Consider the following 20,154-nt stretch of genomic DNA (forward strand, 5'->3'; position numbering starts at 1 on the left):
TTTTAAACATTATAAGTTATTTTTCAAAAATTTTAAAATATTTTCTAAATATTGTTAAACTCATTATTTTTCTTTAAAAAAATAAGAATATATTTTACACTACAACAACTTTCTAAAAACATTGATAAACAACCGTGTTTAGTAATGTATTTTATAAAACATTTTTAATATTTATACCACTTGAAATTTTTTATCTTTTTAAGTATTATTAGTAAGACTATAAATATTTTTTAAAATTATTATCAAACGTACTTTTAAAGTCCGTTTAATAATACTTTTTAAAAGTGTTTATGTCCTTAAAAATACTTAAAAACATTTTTAAGGTAAAAAAATAGATGTTTGATAATATTTTGAGAAACGCTTTTGAAAATTTAGAAAACACTTAAAGCATTTTTCAGACGAGTATTTGGAAGGTGTTTTTTTTAATAAAAATACTTTAAAAAAATTCATATATATGATATTATATTTATTTTACGGTTTTTTAATAAAAATATTTTATCTACATGTGTTTTCTAAATAATCATATATTGGAATTGTTTTTTTAAAAATATTATAAGTTATTTTTCAAAAATTTAAAAATATTTTCTAAATATTGTTAAACTCGTGATTTTTCTTTTTAAAAAATAAGAATATATTTTACACTACAACAACTTTCTAAAAACATTGATAAACAACTGCGTTTAATAATGTATTTTATAAAACGTTTTTAATATTTATAATACTTGAATTTTTTTATCTTTTTAAGTATTATTAGTAAGACTAAAAATATTTTTTAAAATTATTATCGAACGTACTTTTAAAGTCCGTTTAATAATACCTTTTAAAAGTGTTTATGTCCTTAAAAATACTTAAAAACATTTTTAAGGTAAAAAAAAATAGATGTTTGATAATATTTTGAGAAACGCTTTTGAAAATTTAGAAAACACTTAAAGCATTTTTCAGACGAGTATTTGGAAGGTGTTTTTTTATAAAAATACTTTAAAAAATTTAATATATTCATAAAATACAAATTTATTGCTATCATCCATTTATATTTCATTTTCCGCTTCTTTATCGCTCTCTTTTTCCTTTTTGTAAACATAATTTTTTGAGTTTTTTTTAACAATATAAATATATATATATATATATATATATATATATATATATATATATATATATTGTAATAAAAAGTTTTTAGTTTATTATAATATATTTTTTTATAATAAATTTCATTTTTAGTAAATTATTATTATTAAAAGTGTTTTTATACTATACCATATATTATAAACACCATTAGAGTTACTTTCCTAGTTTTTTATAAAACATTTTTTCATAAAAGTGGGCTAGACAAAAATATTTTCAATAAAAACACTCTTATTAGAAATAGTTCCGGACTTTTAATTCAAATATGATCCAACCTTATTTTTAGAAATTGCTCGTATGAATTGAATTGATAAGTTGATATGGTTCAAAAAGTAGCTTGAGTGAGAATTTTCATAAAACTTTTTATTTTATATGTTTATATGGAATTTTTTTAGAAAAAAATGAAACCATGTTTCGCCGTGATAATAAACTTTTAAAATAAATTGATATATATATATATATATATATATATATATATAAACGAATTTTAAATCTATATAAAAACCAAAGCTTAAAAACGATAAAAGTATAAACTAAAATTGCTCTAATTAAAAAATTGCTGAAAAAAGTAACTCAAAAGGATGCAACGAAGCGTCTCGAATTAGATTTGGCCAGGGGCAAAATCGTAAAAAAGAAAAGAACTTACAACGGATACTTGCAACTTGCAAGGCTCCAAGAACGCAACATCTTTTTTGCACCGCCTTTTTTTCCCCTTTAAATACTTTCGACTCAGCTCCCCTTCGTTTCCACGATCACTCCACTCCTTTCAGAGGAGAGCTTTAGCAAAGCAACGAATGGATACATTCACCGTAGACGAAGAGACGGAAGATGACGAAGAGACAGAAGGCGAAGCCGAAGACTATATTCCCGTGGAGGGGTCGACTAGGGTTTCCCAAAACGGTGCCGTTACGTCCGACCAAGCGATAAGCGTTAATGGAGGCAGCGATGCGGTGTTGGCACTTCGGGTTTCCGACGAGGGGTTCCAAGAAGGGGGAGGTGAGATGAGAAGAGTGGAAGGAGGAGAAATTTCGGCGATGGGGTCTTCGTCGTCATCCAATGGGGGTGAGACCCAGGAGGGGTTAGACGGGTGGGTTCAGGATCAAATCGATGGTTTGTGTTGCCCTATTTGCATGGAAGCTTGGACCAGTGGTGGCGAGCATCAAGTCTGGTTGGTTTACTTACTTCTGTTCACTTTATATTCTTCAGATATATCCCGCGTGAATGAAGCAAAATTAAGAGATTCAAATTTTTGTACCATTTTCAACCAATAGGCGCAGGCGAGACAGCTAAGTAAGTGGGGAGTGCTCCATATTATAGGTTTCGTTTTTTCCCTCGTTTTGGTAGATCAATTGTGAATTTTGTTTGTTTCTGGATTTAATTTATTCTTAGAAAATCCAAGAAACGGAGTCCAGCTAGGAACTCGATGTTAGAACTCAACCAATGTGAATACCCTAATTTCATATATACTGAAATAGTCTTGTTAAAATCAACCAAGATGAATACCCTAATTTCTTATATACTGGAATCTCCTGATTAAAAAAATGAGTAAAAAAATAATAGTAGAAGCATACCTGAATCCATTGAAGGAGAAACCTTATAGGAAGAAAACCCTTTGAGATGGTCTTCCAATTCTGGCCACTAGATTCTGTGTCAATTTCTCTCTGAGAGGATTTTCGGAAATTGGAATGCGTAGTGGTAGAATGGGGACCATAACCCTATTTATAAACTGCTATGGCAGTTTTAATTTTATCACAATTATATTTCTGCCCCTCATAGAAATAATAATTATCTAATGGTATTTACACAATAATCTCATGACAATTATACCCTTAAGCCAATTAATCAATTATTAATTAGATCACTATATCTAGGCTTAATTAAATGATAGCACACACATTTTAATTGTTTACATGTGTGGCCCAAATTATAGATTAATTACAAAAATTAATCTAACACTCGAAGGCTCATTCTCCGGTTCGTTTTGATTTTGTCTGGACGTTGGAAAGCGAGAGAAAAAAGAGGAGGGAAGGGAAAAAGGATGGGGAAGAAAAAGAAGAAACAAAAAAAAAAGCTTGAGTTAGATGAATAGGCGTAGGCGAGGCAGCTAAGTACGTGGGGAATGTACCATATTATAGGTCTCATTTTTTATCCTCGTTTCGGTAGATCAATTGTGAATTTTGTTTGTTTATGGATTTAATTTGTTCTTAAAAAATCCAAGAAACGGAGTTTGGCAAACTCCAGGCACTCAAAGGAGCATTCTCCGGTTCTTTTAGATTTTGTTTGGATTTTGGAAAGCGGAGAGAAAAAAGAGGAGGGAAGGGAAAAGGATGGAAAAGAAAAGAAAAAAGAAAAAGAGAAAAAAAAGCTTGAGTAGCTTCATAAACAGAGCAGAGTGTGAATTACTTTTCCTTTTAAAGGGTCAAGTTTCCTCTCTCTTGGCACCGTTCTCTGTCTACTATACTTGTGTAACTTGAATCGTATTGGTGCTTTTATTTTACAAATGCCATTCATGATGAAGTCATTACCCCTCAACTTCTTGAATGCTGGTGATTTTAACAATCTCCTACTTCAACAATATCCACTAATGTAATTGCTTCTTTTAAGGATTGCAGTTGTCTTCCTTGTGGGCACATATATGGCATCTCTTGCATCAAGAAATGGTTTCAACAATGTGGAAGAAGTTCAGGGAAGGTATTTTTTTTTTGAGTTAGGGCACCTGTTTCTGTATCCTGACTCACTATTATTTCTCTGTTCTTTTTTAGTGTCCTCAATGCAAAAGGAAATGCACATTGAGAAATGTTAGAACACTTTATGCATCACGGGTTGTTGCTGTGGATGAAGATCTACGAAAGGTTGTATATTTTATGCATAATCCAATGGAGATGATAGATTAATGGAGATTATAGTTTTGACAACACTTAATTGAATGTGGCCATTTCTTGTCTGCAGAAAATTCGATCTCTTGAAGCAAAATGTGCTAGTCTTGAGAAGAAGGTAAAAGATACTTACTAGGCAAAAGGAGAACCACCATTAAGTGCTTGTGGTGTAATTTATGTTTGCCTGTAAAAAGAATTGTATAATGTTTGGTTGTAGGTAGCATCACAACCATCAGCCGCTGCCTTTTAGTGTTCAACATACATCACTATATACTTCTCTCTGTTCATCTTTCTGACTTTTTATGATAACATACCCCCTAACAGCGCAGGTATCAAATAATACTTGTTTTATTCTAGATGGTCTGGTTCATGAGGCAGTGGATACATATAGAACAACTTTTATAAAACTTTCCTGATGTTCTTCTATGCTCAATTATTGTCAAGAAAAAAAAATGTTCATTTGAGTAGGAAAATAGCATAAATTAGCTGTATCATGCCATTCTAATAAATATTTTAATGCTTCAGCATTCTTCTATGCCAACATCAGTAAACTACTTCCCTCCTTTTTGGATAAATAAGATATATCTGTCTTTGTTACTGATGAGATTTTCTGGTAAATTAGATTGAGGAGGCACAATAGTTGTAATAGGTGCAGCCATCCTGGTGCAAGCGTTACCATAACCTATAAACCTAATTATCTATTTTGGGATTGGGTAAGATTGTATATCGGGGATGACTCCATGTCGATGCTTGATTTTGTGGATTGGTTAGGAACTCCGTAGGGTGCGGATGCTTATTTTTGTGTTTCTGCACCTTTTTATTTTTTGGTTGCTTGTATACATTGTGTATACTCTTCTCTTTTTAATACAATAGCTTTTTTTATACCTATAAACCTAGTTATCTTTTATTTGGATTGTATGATTTGATATATTGTAGAATTTTTTATGGATGCCATGATGCCACTTGGATATGCTTCCTCCCATTTTTTAAAAAATTTTTTAAGTATAAAAATTTAAAATCCTTTGAACAACTTATTGGTTATTGCATTTTTGCCTTTTAGTTTTAAAATCTGGTAGCTATCCTTTTAAAGTATAAGGAAACAAAAGAAAGACCCTATCCTACTTGCATATATATATACTATTTGTGTTTGTGTTTTCTAAAGAAAGAAAAAGGGTATTCAGATGAGACATCTAAGTTTTGCAATTCGTGAAATTTCTTCCTTTATTTTTTATGACCAGAGGACTTTATTAAAAGGATACTAGAGAATTAAAACAGAGGATGAAATAAGGAGTTTTCCTTATAGAAGAAGAAAATTAAGATGGTGCAGCAAAAGAAAAAGAGAGGCCTAAAAAGGGCAATGAAGGCAAAAGTGTCCTTCTTAGCTGTAGGTATCTACTATTGAGATGCCATTTGTCAGGATACAATGAATAGCTGCCCCTACTAGGAAAATTTAACACTTCTCTACAAATATGACACAAACTATGGGATTTTTTCCAATCCTATTAGCTGCCTTAAGAATCACATCAATGTTGTTCTTTTTTCATGATATGTAGCCCTAGTTTACATTATTTGAAACCCATACATGGTCAGAAATTTTCTCTAGAATTTAGGTAGTCATTCTGTTGAAGTGTTTCATTTCTGTTGCACTCCTTGCATTTTGATGTTTTCTGTTTATGAAAAGGGTTTCACAAAGCAGAGTTGTATATAACATGTACAGTTGATGATGCCTTTTCCTCACTTCAGTGGTATCATACTTTCTGGGGACTATTATTAGCTAGGGGAGCAAATGTGATATCTTGATATTTTTAATTGCAGAATGCTGATTGGTGTATGAAAGAATCTGACTGGCATAAGAGAGAGGCTGATTTACATTTACAAGTACAACAACTTATAGAGGTATAACCTCTTGATGGACATATACATTTTATTTTTATTTTTATTTTTTTGTTTTTGTTATTGAGGAGATCTTTCCTTTTTGATGTAAAAACAGGTTTATTGACTTCTTACCCTATCCATCAATGAAATTTAACAAAGACTAATACTCATTCCTATTTCTATGAGCATGTGTCATGGAAGGGAAATTCACAAGCAAGGATGAGGAATCCTTCAAATAGGATTCATATCAAGAATGAACATAGCAAACACCCATACTAATCCAGATTTTCTGTGGGAGGGATTGAATCCAAATAACTCAAGGGGCCTTAAAGTCACTGAAAAAGTTTGAAGAGGATATGACACTTCTTTTAGCCATACCAAGAAGTCTTTAATTTGTCAATCCAGACTTCCAAGAAAACATCCATCTATAGACAGGTCTGCAATGCTGCACATCCAATGATCATATCTCTAGGACTGTCCTGTAACTAAAACTCCTGCCACCATAATATCTAGGCCCCCATATTCTTTCATCTTTACTATACCTTCTGTTAAGGACAACAGTTTTGTCTTGATAGCCAGCCAAAATTGAACTGTTTTTGGGAAGGGCACTGATGAATCTACCTCTTATGATTCCATAAAGACCTTCAAACCTTGTCTGACCTAGGTAAAGGGCAACCATCAAAATTGAGCTTCAGTCTATCATTAGGTGAAGAACCCAATCAACATTTACAGCCACAACACTCCAACATGAATAACATATTGAACTCCAATCTAATATACTAAATCTGACCCCATAAAACTTCTTGATCAATAGCACTGAAAATCAGGCTATAGCATAATATTCTTCTACAGTTCCACATGTTAACCACAAATTGTTATGTCCTCAAATATCCTTGCATTCCTCCTCAACCAAACAACCCACATGAGAGCTATGATGATTCAGCACCTCCTACACCTGAAAGGAGATGAATAATGAACTATGTGTCAGCAATGCTGGGAGACCTATGGAATCCCAGCTATAGAAAATAGTTTTTGCTATGGCTTTGGAACAAAAATGGAGAAGATGGTTCAGCGATTCCGCACTTCTTTAGAACTAAACACAGTAATCAGGATCATCAAGCCTATTGAGTTGAAGAAAATTATTTGTACATTAAGCTCATAAAATGGCACATCAACCATCCAAAAGCTTTAAGGTTTTAAAGCAACTTCAATTTTCCAAATAAAATTTATTGGAGAAAGAGACAAAAGTATTAACATTTGAAAATGCACGAAAAAGGAATTTAAAATAAAGAGACTGCTAGATCCAAATGCTCAATGCCTCTCATCCAGGAAAGAATGATATGGAGACAAATCTTTTCTTTTCTTTTTTTGATATGCAAAGATCAAATATAATAATAGTGGTTAACAAAATGGTGCACGGAAGCGAGCATATACAGGAGGTATACAAAAAGCATGAGAGAGAGCGAGGGCGACCCTGCGAGCGAAGGGGGAGAAGGGGAAAGCCGGGCGGAGAATCGAGGGAAGAGGAAGAGAAATAGCTTCGTGGTGGAATCAAAGGAGTTTGAAGTAGTAACTGAGGAGAAAAATGGTAAGAGCTTTGCCATTATCTCGGAGAGCAAGGGAGGGGTGGTATCTTGGGTCCGGCTAGGGCCGGCGAGTGTGGGTCTACTCATAGAAGGGCTGACCCAGTGCGTGAAGGATGGAAAAGATGGCAAATGGGAGAAGGGCTGGAAGGAAAAAGGGAGGGCCTACTCCTTGGTTAGAGAGGCTAACAGGGCCGGGAGCTTCATCCGCCTAGGGGTGACGGACCAGGAAAAGAGGAGATTTGGTATCTGTATACCAAAAGGGAGAGGGGAAAAGGGAGGATGGGTGTCTTTGGTGGAGTCCCTCCTGTGGGCTGGATTTCGGCGCGAGGAAAAGGCAGTGGATCAAGGGGCAGGGGAGTCAGGTAGGTCATATGCAGAGGTGGCCAAGGGATCTGGGTTAAGGGATTCCGCAAGGGCTAGAGTAGAGCTAAAGGAGGAGGATATACGGAACAACGTGAACAGACTTAAGCAATGTCTGATAGGTAAATGGAACCCTAATTCGGCTCGCGAAGAAGATCTAGCGAGGTTGGGGTGGACAGCGGCAAGAGCGTGGAGATTGAAAGGTAAGCTAGGGCTGGCTAGATTGGGAAAGGGCTGTGCTCTGCTGGAATTTGAGACGGTGGAAGAAGCTCAGTGGGTTCTTGCCCCGGGGGAGAGATCAGTGGGAGGGTTCCATCTGGGCTTGGAGATGTGGAGTCCGAGATTTGGATGCGCTGCAGAGGACGAAGAGAGGAAAGATGCGTGGGTAAGGATCCTGGGGCTTCCAATCTCGTTGTGGGTGCCGTCGATCCTGAGGAAAGTGGGGGACGAGTGCGGCGGCTTCGTAGGTATCGATCCTCTAACGGAAAGGAAAGAGGACTTGGAATGGCCAAGGATTAAGGTAAAGATGAATGGAGGTTTCTTGCCGAGTTCGTTGGAGATTGGGGTGGAAGGGGAGATGTACGTCGTATCCCTGTGGTGGGAGATTCCGCCGGCATTAAGGAGAAAACAGGGGGATGGGCGTGAGGATTCTGGACGGCAGAAAGGGGAGGTCAGGGGCGATGGCTATCCACGCGCGGGATGGTGTGTGGGAGAGAAGCTGGGCGCTGGAACCAAGGAGCAGCGTCGGTCAGAGGAAGTGACGGGAGAGCAGGTGGGAGGAGAGGGGGGGGGGGGGGGGAAGTGTTTGAAAAATGGGCCCATGTCGGGCGGGTGGCCCGACAGAGCTCTGGTCCAGCGGGTGATGGGTCAAGCTCCTCTGGATCGGGGCTTGGCCTCGTGGGCTTGAAGCGGGACTGCGGGCCAGTGTTGCAAGGCCCATCTCTGTTAGAAGGGGATGGACTGGATGCAGGTGGGTTAGAGTGTGGGCCGGCTAAGGGTCGGGCCTCCGAAGGAATGGAGCTCCTGCCCCATGGGCCTGCTGTTTCGGCTGGGGGCCTTCTGGGCCAAAGGCAAGCTAAGTTCATGGGCATAGGCCCTGAAGAAGATTTGGGCCTAAAAATGGAATGGGAATTTATCAAGTGTCGCGAGAAGGAGATCTATGGAACGCAGATGCCGGCTCCCCAATGTTCCATGGCAGAGAGAGAGATCGTGGAGGAAGCACTCAGGTATGGGTCCTCTTCAAATCTTAGGGTTGGGGATTCCTCTCCCTCTTCTTCTTCTCTTTTTGGTCGGACTCCGGCGAGGGAGTATTGCGACCTTTCTGGGGATTTAAGGGTGAGCCGCTAGCAAGAAAACAATATAGAAGATGCAGCTTCAGGGGGGGAGTCAGCGCGAAGAGAGGGCTGTTGGGATTTGGTTGCGATTAATGGCGGCGCTTTAGAGGTCCAAAACCTGGATTGGATTCCAGCCGTGTCTGGATCCCAGGTCCTAAGGAGTGAGAAGGAGACTAATTGGGAAGAGAGCAGCTTGGCTAAGTTTAGCAAGCTGTTGGGATTTTCAATAGAGGGATTGGAGAGGGAGATCCTGGAATTCTTGTCCAAAATAAGGAAAAGACGGGAAGGGATACACAGCAAGGGATTATTGGAGAAAACAAAATTTGAGAGGGAGCTCAAAAGGTTAGAATGCTCAGTCAAATACAAGGGGAAGGAAAAGAAGAACAATTTCATGAAAGATAGAGGGGGCCAATTGCTGTTGGGTTAATGAACCTCAAGCTGATGAGCTGGAATGTGAGGGGTGCAAATGACGTCAATAAAAGAAGGATTATTAAGTCTGTAATTAGAAAACAGAGGGTGGATTTGGTGTGTATCCAGGAGACAAAAATTCAGTTAATGACTGATGGGGTGGCGAAAAGCTTAGGGGTGGGGAGATTTTTAGACTGGAGATCTATTGAAGCTGCTGGAGCAGCTGGAGGTGTATTGGTTTGTTGGGACAAAAGGTCCTTGGAATTGTTGGAGTGGGAGGAGGGCCTTTTCTCAGTTTCTTGTAAATTTAGAACTGTGGAAAATGGGGCAATTTGGGTGTTCACGGGTGTGTATGGCCCTTTCACCAAAGAGGATAGGGAGTGTTTCTGGAATGAGCTCGGAGCAGTGAGAGGTCTTTGGGGTGAGCCATGGTGTGTTGGGGGTGACTTTAATGTTATCCTCGCGCAAGGAGAAAGAAGCAGGCAAGGGAGGGTGACCACAGCTATGAGGAGGTTTGCTCAGGTTATGGATGACCTTGAGCTTATTGATCTTCCCTTCAAGGGGAAATTTTCACGTGGAGTGGGGGGCTGCATAATCAAGCCTGGGCAAGGCTAGACAGATTTTTGGTTTCTTCCAGTTGGCTTGACCAGTTCAGCAATGTGACTCAGAAGAGATTATCTCGGCCTATATCAGATCACTTTCCAATCACAATCGAGGGGGGTGGCAAAAGAAGAGGCCCCTCACCTTTTAGGTTCGAGAACATGTGGCTTAAAGTGGAAGGCTTTAAAGATCTATTGAGGAGTTGGTGGCAGGGGATGTCGGTTAGTGGTAGGGCTAGCTATAAATTGGCAACAAAGCTGAAGGGAATTAAACAAAATCTAAAAATTTGGAACAAGGAGGTGTTTGGGAATTTGGAGAGTAATAAATTGGCTGCCTTGCAGCAAGTGGACTATTGGGACCAAGTGGAAAGTGAGAGGAGGTTGTCAGAGGAGGAATTTTCTAGAAAGAAAGAAGCAAAAGAAGGATATGCTAAGTGGGTCAAGCTGGAAGAGACTCATTGGCGACAGCTATCTAAGGAGCTGTGGCTAAGAGAAGGGGACAAAAATACGGGGTATTTCCATAGAATGGCAAATGCGCACCGAAGAAGGAATACCATGGAAAGAGTGAAAATCAGGGGGGCCTGGCTGTCAGAGGAGAATGCAATTAGGACCGGAATAGTAGACGCTTTTCATCGGTTATTAACGGAAGACTCGGAGTGGAAGGCAGATATAGGGGGTTTAAATCTGAATCAGATTAGCCAACAAGAGGCGGACATCTTGGAGCTGCCATTCATGGAAAAAGAAGTCCACTCGGCTCTAATGGACATGAATGGGGATAAGGCTCCAGGTCCGGATGGCTTTACGGGAGCCTTTTGGCAATTCTGCTGGGAGTTTGTGAAGGAGGAGGTGTTGGAGATGTTCAAGGAATTCCATGAACATAATACTTTTCTCAAGAGTCTTAATGCCACGTTCTTGGTGCTGATCCCTAAAAAAGGAGGAGCGGAGGAGCTGGGGGATTTCAGGCCGATCAGTCTTTTGGGAGGATTATACAAACTATTGGCTAAGGTGCTGGCCAATAGGGTTAAAAAGGTGATGGATAGAGTGATCTCCTATGACCAGAATGCGTTTGTAAGGGGGAGGCAGATTTTGGACGCGTCTCTAATCGCAAATGAGGTGATTGACTCATGGAAAAAAGAAGGAAAGAAGGGCCTAATCTGCAAACTAGATATTGAAAAGGCGTACGATAGCGTCAATTGGCAGTTTTTGATGAGGGTAATGGAGAAAATGGGCTTTGGGACTAAGTGGAGGGAGTGGATATGGAGCTGCATATCGACTGCCAAGTTCTCAGTTTTAGTGAATGGGGAGCCAGCTGGTTTCTTTCCTAGCTCTAAGGGACTTCGGCAAGGCGACCCCCTATCTCCATATTTGTTTATCATGGGAATGGAGGTGCTGAGTGTTTTGATTCGAAGGGCTGTGGAAGGGGGCTGCATCACTGGATGTAGAATCCAGAGGGGTAGGGGGCAGGCTGTTAGCATCTCTCACCTCCTCTTTGTGGATGATGCCATAGTTTTTTGCAAGGCTAAGAAAGAAGATATGACCTGTTTGAGTTGGACCTTATGCTGGTTTGAAGCTGCTTCAGGGCTGAGGATTAATTTGGCTAAAAGCGAAATAATTCCGGTGGGGGAGGTGGAGGAGATCCTGGAGATGGCTGTGGAGTTGGGTTGCAAGGTAGGGCAGCTGCCTTCAACCTATCTGGGGCTGCCCCTGGGTGCGCCAAATAAAGCTGGCTACGTGTGGGACGAGGTGGAAGAACGGATGAGGTGGAAACTAGATCTTTGGAAGCGGCAATATCTCTCTAAGGGTGGTAGAATCACCCTCATAAAGAGTACACTGGCTAGCATGCCATTATACCAACTGTACCTATTCCGTATGCCTAAGGTAGTGGCGAGAAGACTAGAAAAATTGCAAAGAGACTTCTTGTGGGGAGGGGGAAGTTTGGAGAGGAAAGCTCACCTTGTCAGTTGGGAGAGGGTGTGTGTGAGCAAAGAGAAGGGGGGGCTTGGCTTGAGGAAACTAGTACTCTTGAACAAAGCCCTCCTTGGAAAATGGGTATGGAGGTTTGCTCATGCCAAGGAGGAGATGTGGAAACGTGTTCTTGTGGCAAAGTATGGGCAAGAGGAATTTGGGTGGAGAACTAAAAAAGCAAATGGGGCGTTTGGTGTTGGGCTTTGGAAGGAGATTATGAAAGAAGCAGATTGGTGTTGGAACAATATGGTTTTTAAGGTTGGAAAAGGCACCAAAATCAGGTTTTGGAAGGACACTTGGTATGGGGATGTGGGGCTGGCCAGGAGATTCCCTAATCTCTTTAACGTGGCTGCACAAAAAAGCGCCACTGTGGGGGAGTTATGGGACCAGTTTGCTGGCCAAGGAGGCTGGAACCTTAGACTTATTAGAAGCTTCAATGATTGGGAGCTGACCTTGGTTGACGAATTGCTACAAATTCTAAGGAGTCAAAGAATTACCTTGGAGGAAGACTTGGCCGTATGGAAGGGGGGAAAAAATGGGAAGTATGAAGTCAAGGATGCGTATGGGCTGGTGACCAGCCATAGTACCCCTATGTTTCCCAAAAAAGGAGTTTGGGTGGAGAACGTTCCTTCCAAGTTAGCGTTTTTTGCATGGGAAGCTACTTGGGGGAGGGTTCTTACTATTGATAGGCTTCAAAAGAGAGGATGGCAGATGCCTAACCGGTGTTACCTTTGTGGTAGTGAGGAGGAAAATGTAAATCATCTTCTCATTCATTGTACAGTGGCTGGCGTGTTGTGGGGGATGGTTTTTAGCCTGTTTGGAGTCCAGTGGGTCTTTCCAGAAACTGTAAAGGAGGTGATTATCAGCTGGAAGGGTTCTTTTGTGGGCAAAAAGAGGAAGAGAATTTGGAGATCCATACCGTTATTTATTTTTTGGACGGTGTGGAAAGAAAGGAATAGATTAGCATTTAGGGGGGGGGGGGGGGGGGAGCTAGCTATACAGAATATTAAATATTCTTTTGTTTGTAATTTGTGGGGGTGGGCAAAGTTGTATAATAGTGCGGAGTCCCGCTCCCTTATAGGTTTCCTGGAGTGGCTAGCTTCCAGTTGAGGGCTGGTGGGTTTTTTTTTTGATTGTTTTTTGGTGCTTTGTTGTGAGGCCGTCGTCGCCTCGTATACTCCCTGTGTACCTTGCGGCGTTTGCCTTTGCTAATATATTTGTGTTTACATATCAAAAAAAAAAATGGTGCACGGAAGCATACACAATGTATACAATGGTGCCAAAAGGCTGAAACAAGGTGAGGGCATAGAGACAAATCATTAGGGAAGCCAGGCAAGGGAAAATAGATCAAGGAAATTTGGATGCTATGTATCAAAAATCCTATAAAGATTTCCTTTATCCTTATCACTGGTGGTAGCACACATTTGGTAGACATTTCTTGCGTAGCAAATGATGTATCTGCTGTTTGCTTTGAATTGATGGTAGGCATGTGTATAATATTTTTTCCACACTTTCTGGCAGCATTCATTTATGGGGATATTTGTGTGGTAGAAGTTTGTTAAACTCACTGGCTTAGGCCTTGGTATAAAAAGATCTTAACTTGGGGAAGTTTGTTTAGCTTTCTTTAGTCTTTCTCTAGTGAGAAAAAGTTATAAGTTCTTGTTAAACTCACTAGATTAGATTATGTTGGTAGAAGAAAACATCTTTGTTTAAATTTATTTTTGATCTTCTTTTTCTTATGTTGGGTTTAAACTTTGGCTTTGTAGAGGACAACTTATTTGGAGTGCTTGTCAAGTGAAATGCATGGCAGAGGGTCAGGATTAGTTGCTGCAAGGGGTTGTCTTCATTCTTTCTTTGTGAAAGATTTCTTTTTCTTTTGATATTTTACACATTTTGCTCATTTTGTCCATCATTTTATGATTTCCTGAGAAAAAAACCAAATTTACTATAGCATCAAGTGTCAAGATCATGTTATCCCCTCTATTTTGATTTAGAACAATTTATCTATTTTTAACTATTCTTGTAGGACATAACTTTGCTGAGAATTTTGGCAGACAGGGTTCCTCTTGCAACTTTGTATTACAGGTGTGGCACTTGGTTTTTCTTATGGCAGGGTTTTCCTTTCTGGGTGGAAACACCCAATTACGATGAAAGTTATATTTTTTTTGTTTGTTTGTTTTTTGGCTTTTGTTTTTTTGGCTCTTTTTGTTTGTTTGTTTGTTTTTTTCTGTTTTTAAATGCCTGAGAAGAAGTGTTTGGTGCCTGGAGAGTGATCATCGGATGATTAAGGGCTGCTCTAATGTCCTCAATTTTCCTTTTTATTAAGTCCCTTCAAGTGTTGGATAAGATTGCTCCAAAATCTTCTATTCTTGACAAGCAAAAATGAAGATTGAACTGGGGCATGTGAAGAAAAAACAAATATAAATGAAAAAAATGGAACTTTAGAAAGTAGGGAATATAATCATGTTAGACATAACTTGTCCACTATTGTTCCACACCATCCATTTCACTATGAGGAAATCAATAAATAATGAATCCTTATTGCATGACTAATCTACATTATTAAAGTGTTCCAAACTCCTTGTTTATATAATTTGGTTTTTCTTTAGCACATTCCAAGTTTACAGATAAGTAAGAAATAATAGGGTAGTTTTGTTAAAAAAAAATGGAAAATATAAATTGGAATTCTTAAATTTTTTTATTTTTATAGATAAATGAGAATTATTATTAAAAGTGTTTCCTCTAGTAGACATGAAGTATATAAAAGTCTCCTTATGGACCTTATCTGAGTAAGAAGAGGTCAAACAAGAATTCTTAAAATTCGTCTCTTTTGTCTCTCAAGTTTTTTTACACACTCGTCATGCCTCCTATAACACTCAGGTGGATTAGAACTCTTTTTAAAGATTATGTGTAAAACCAGTTTAAAGTTTTTGTTGACCTTCATGTATGAATGATGGTCAGTTCTGAACATCTTTCTCATGTGTTTCATGTGCTGTGACCTCTAGTGGTTCATAAATATTGTACTGCAGGATTGAGAAGGAAACTGAGAGCATAGCATATCAATTTAATAGTAGAAGGATATCCTTGAGGGAGGGATCCTTGTGATGATTATGGGGCCTGAGGTAGTCATTTAGCATTTATAATGAGTTAGGAAGCAGAATCCATATCATTGAGTTAACTCCACCATCTCCATGTCACTTCCATTTTTTGGCACCAACTCATTACTGTCACTGAACCACTACTGCCACCTTGGGCTCCCACACTACCACTACACAACCCCATTACCACCTAAGCAATGCTAGGAAATAATTGTTTCTGCCATCACACTATAATCATTGTCATCCTGTGTGCCACATCATGAGCACAAACCCACTGCACAAAATCTCCAACTACAAATCTCCCTCCACTTCCACCTACACCTCTTCATTCACTTCCATGAAACCAAAGAAAAAGTACCTATGTTTATAGCAATGCCAAAACTTCCAATTTCATACCCCTCTCATCACAATCATCACTAACTTGGTCAACCGTGTTCTTGCTATTCTAAGATAGGTTTGGCCAATGGTTAGCATACTTGCTAGTTTCGCCAGAAAATTTCAATTCAGCAATCCATTTTTTTTAGATAAAAACTGAATGCATGAAACTCAATTAAATTGGACCCAGATGAAGTTATGGATCGGCTTTCATGGGTGGTTGCTTTGTGTTTACATGGTGTTTGTTTAAGGTAGATTCTTGTGAAGGATTAGGAACAGAGTAACTGTCAATGTCGATATGGTTTTTGGTTGACTTGTAGGATGTAGCTGGTTAGGGGAAAGGTTGTTGGGTCAACTATGTCTTTGTTTATGGTGTAAGTGTTAAACTGCCAATGTCAATAAGGTTTTTGGATGTCTTTTAAGATGTTGCTGATTAGGAGAAAGGTGGGTGGGGTCAATTACATATGCGTTAATGGAATATTGAGTTGAGTGCAGGAGATTGTTTGAGCTGAATACTAGGGACAAAATGGGGAGAAAAATAGCTAAGTTTATCACCATCATGGATGAAATTTCGCTGAAATTTCATGTATCGATGATCGGCGATACAAAATAGGCAGGCGAAAAATCGGTGAGGCGATTTTTCGGAAAATTTCGGCTAATTTCACCGAAAAATCGAATTTTTACCTATTTATCGGCAATTTCGGCGATTTTTTGGTCCGGTCAATGTGTGGTAAAACCCTCAAAAATATGAAATTGTGCATGCAAGTTCCTGGACTTGAACCCTCGCCCAAACCCAAAATAAACTTGTGTTCTTACCTTGACTGGCCACTGGGCTGCTTGCCCACTTGTTAAACAATAGGCACCAAATATATATATAGTAAAACTATCACAAAACAAAATGTTAAAAAATAATTTTAATAAACAAATTAATTCTAATTATTTTATTTTAAAATTTCATTTAATTAATCACTAAAAATATAAAACCTATCATTATAATTTTCTTAACAGTTTTTTATATCATTTATATATTAATTAAATATAAAAAAATGTAAATATTAAAAAAAATTTATACATATATCATCATTTATTTTATATCATTTAATACAATTAAAGTTAAATGAATTATAATTTTAAAATAAGATATGTTGTAATCAAATATCACAATATTATTATCGAATGACATTTGATGTAATTTAATAAATTTATATCTTTTTATAGATGCATACGATATTATTATCAAATATGATTAATTATATCATATACATATATTATTTTTTTTATAAAATAACTTTAAAATATCTATTATTGTTTATTATGTTATTTTTAGAGTTTTTCTCAATATTTTCATAATTTTAGGCTAGCAATTTTTTTTTCCAAAATATCCGCCGATATATTAGTAAAATCAAAGTACCGATATATCCATGATTATCGATATTTTCATCAATGATCACCATTGATGGTATTGATTTCATTATCATAGCCTTGTAATCCCTTTATGGTGCTTGTAGGCTTTGGGCCCTTTTCTAAATTCTCTGTTTGGTGAATGTTAATCATCAAATGGCATGGTGTTGGTGCTTCCTGGTCCAAAATTAGTTTTCTTCTTTTCCTTTTTTATGACAGCTTATTCTAGATTAGCTTCTCTTAGCTATTCTTATTTGATTGTAATTTCTGTTCACTCTCACCATTATAATGTTACTTGTGCTTAACAGTCAGAATCTTTGTAGAAAGAGTTGCAGGTAGATGGTGCACGATATTTTGATATAGATGCTTCTGGTGAAATTTTGGTGATCGCTCGAAGGCTGTCTGGGACGGGAGGAACGCATGTACTTACCAAGGTATGGTTGTTTGGTCTTGAAATGAAAATTCACATTAGTAATCAACACTTTAGTTTCAGGTTTTATATTTTGTGGGAAGGACCTCTCATTCTTCTCTTGAACTTTATTATTATCAATATATGTATATGTATCGTTTCAGATCCAAAAAAATAAAAAATAAAAAATAAATTCAACACTTTACTACCAACTACATGCATACTTTAAAACTCCTCTTCAAGTTTCTTTTAAACGTGGTTTTTGCAGATGAGCTTGATATCTCCACATGAAATGGAAGATATTCTACTTCCTTCTGGTACAAAAGCTGTTAAGGACTTGCGTGTTTCCCCTGCTAAGTGTAGACTTGCACTTTTGGCTTCATTGGGGAAGAAATTATCAGTTCTTAGGTGAAGCTACTTTTTGCTATTTAATCTTTGTTTCCAATTTGAGGCTTCTACTTTGTACACCATGATTTTCTGTGAAAGTATCTTACTTTGTTGTTCCTGTTTTTCATTTCTATTTTTTTTCCAGTATGGAAAGCAACAATGTTATTCTCACATATGATTTGCCAGTAAGTCAGTTTTTTATCCCCTCTGATTTGTTCTGATGTTGGTTATAAATCAAATAGGTGGATGTTTGCTTGCTTTCTCCATCTTCCTGCTTCTGGAAAAATATTTTTTTTTGAAAGAAACATCTTCTTTTCAATTTCTTTAATTAGTACCAATTTTGATAAAACAGTGAAATATTTCATAGATTGTGTTGGACCTTGAGGCCCGGCTCAGGTGGCAAAGGATTTTTTTTTTAGTTGTTGTGTGTGTGGGGAAGGGTTTGAGGTTTTTCATTGAGATGAATATTCTCATAATTAACAATGTCTTCCAGACGGCTGCTTGGTCATGTTCATGGGATCTGAACAGTTCGCATTATATGTATGCTGGATTACAGGTACTTAACTGTGTTTTGTTTAGTTTCACGAGACAATTGAATTCAGTGGTCTTTTTTTTTGTTTGTTTGTTGTTTTTTCCACCCCCCATTTTAAACTTGTGCAGAATGGCATGCTTATGGTGTTTGATATGCGCCAAACTGCAAGGCCAATGGCAGAAATTAGTGGGCCCACAAGCAATCCCATTCATACTATACACTCTGTTCTACACAACTCAGCCCTCCCATCAGGTGTTAGCACCCTTCTATCTGCTTCTTCAGTTGGTTTGTGCCAGTGGAACTTTGGTGGAAGTGAAGAGAGGTAGGCTTTCACCAAAATTTTCTTGGGGAACCAGTAATGCGTTGCAAAGAAAAAGGAATTGATCACATGCTTTTACAGCCACTAGAAGAATGAGATTTCCTTCCAAATTCTCGTTCCTTGTTTGACTTTTTCTTGTTCTTTGAATTTTTCATCAATTTAGATAATTTGGTAACTTATTGATGCATTGAAAAATTATTATTTGTTTGGAAGTCTCATTTTGTGTTTCTATGTCCATCTAGTAATTGTAATGTTACTGATGCAAACAAGTGCAAGTATGTTTCACCTTCACTAATAATTTTTCTCTCCTTGTATTTATTTTGGCATTCTTAGGGAAATCAATGGTGATACTGGATTGGAATTCTTATAATATTTTGTTTTTCGTGAGGATAGAAATTCACAGAATTTAAATGGTCATCCTATTCCAGTGTAGCTTGTTTTAAGTGATTAGCAATTTATGCCATTTGAGATATAAATTCCTTGCGTACCTGGAAAGCAATTACTTGGAAAATTCTCATGCAATTCTATTTATTTCTTTATAAGGCCTTGCTTTGACCAATTTCTAATTAATGTGCATTGCAGGCCATTTCTGGTTCCTGAAACTAAGAATCACGGAGTTTGCATATCCCTTGCTCATTGTCCGAGCAGTGATGACATTGTTTCTACTTTTCGTCCCAAAGTTGAGATGTCTAATGAGATTGCTGTTTCTCAATATTCACTTACTCCATCTGTTATGGGGCAAGGGATGCAGGGTTCTCATGTTCTTCTCAAGAGAGTGGGTGGCAATTGCTATCAAAAGTTGGGATCTTCGTGTGCAAATGTAAATGATGTTCGCCTGCCGAGATCTGCAATTATAGATTTACAGAGTCACCACCCACTGTTTGTATCTGGGGATGAAATAACACATGAATTAGTATTGCAAGAATTGCCATCTTTAAGAGTTTCTCAACGCCTCAAGTCTCAGAAACATCCTCTCCGTGATGTTAAATACTCACATGATCTAAGCCCAAGTTTGCTTTGTTGTTTAAGTGAGGACACCTTGCAGTTTTTTTCTGCCAAATTTTCATGAAAAAGGTAACTTCGTTTCAGTGGTGATATCCTTGCCTCACTTGCTTTGGTTCATTCTTTTCATCAAATGGGTCATGTTCACATATTTACAAATTTTGTAGATTATGGCATATGTAATAGTTTCAATAGGGGACCAGTTACATTTTGAAATTATTTGTAAAGGTGATGAATGTAAAGTTTACTCCTTATTTGGTAAGAAGTGCATTTTGTTTTTTCTTTTGAGAAATTACTAGGATAAAATGTTCTATGGCAATAGAACTTAATAGTGTTTCCGTGTACAAGATGCACTTAAACACAAAAAGTAACAGGTGATGATTTCCTGGGCCTCCGTAAATGCCAATGAAATAGTGTGCAACTGCAATAAAGGTGTTAGGAAATTCTGGTATATTCACTGTAGCATTGAAGATCATCTAAAATGAACAACCAATTGCTGTCTGAGA

General features: G+C 37.8%; 1 protein-coding gene across 1 annotated transcript; it reads left to right on the forward strand.

Moving 5' to 3' along the window:
• Positions 1-1,822: 1,822 nt before the first annotated feature.
• On the forward strand, positions 1,823-19,930 carry LOC117919837 (E3 ubiquitin-protein ligase RFWD3). The gene is made up of 13 exons (XM_034837103.1): positions 1,823-2,290; positions 3,735-3,813; positions 3,885-3,974; positions 4,072-4,116; positions 5,814-5,894; positions 13,892-13,961; positions 14,152-14,210; positions 17,323-17,433; positions 17,677-17,816; positions 17,941-17,980; positions 18,289-18,351; positions 18,456-18,649; positions 19,229-19,930. The coding sequence occupies exons 1-13, from the start codon at positions 1,917-1,919 to the stop codon at positions 19,713-19,715; spliced, it is 1,833 nt and encodes a 610-aa protein (XP_034692994.1). The 5' UTR covers positions 1,823-1,916; the 3' UTR covers positions 19,716-19,930.
• Positions 19,931-20,154: the final 224 nt, after the last annotated feature.

This window comes from Vitis riparia, chromosome 8 (assembly GCF_004353265.1).
Source record: "Vitis riparia cultivar Riparia Gloire de Montpellier isolate 1030 chromosome 8, EGFV_Vit.rip_1.0, whole genome shotgun sequence".
Taxonomy (NCBI): domain Eukaryota; kingdom Viridiplantae; phylum Streptophyta; class Magnoliopsida; order Vitales; family Vitaceae; genus Vitis; species Vitis riparia.

Bases quoted from the DNA above. Each gene is read 5' to 3' on its own strand.
- LOC117919837 (XM_034837103.1), top strand. From the start codon at position 1,917: ATGGATACATTCACCGTAGACGAAGAGACGGAAGATGACGAAGAGACA. The intron at 4,117-5,813 runs GTAAAAGATACT...TTTTAATTGCAG, and splicing joins GTGCTAGTCTTGAGAAGAAG to AATGCTGATTGGTGTATGAA. The intron at 5,895-13,891 runs GTATAACCTCTT...TTGGCTTTGTAG, and splicing joins AAGTACAACAACTTATAGAG to AGGACAACTTATTTGGAGTG.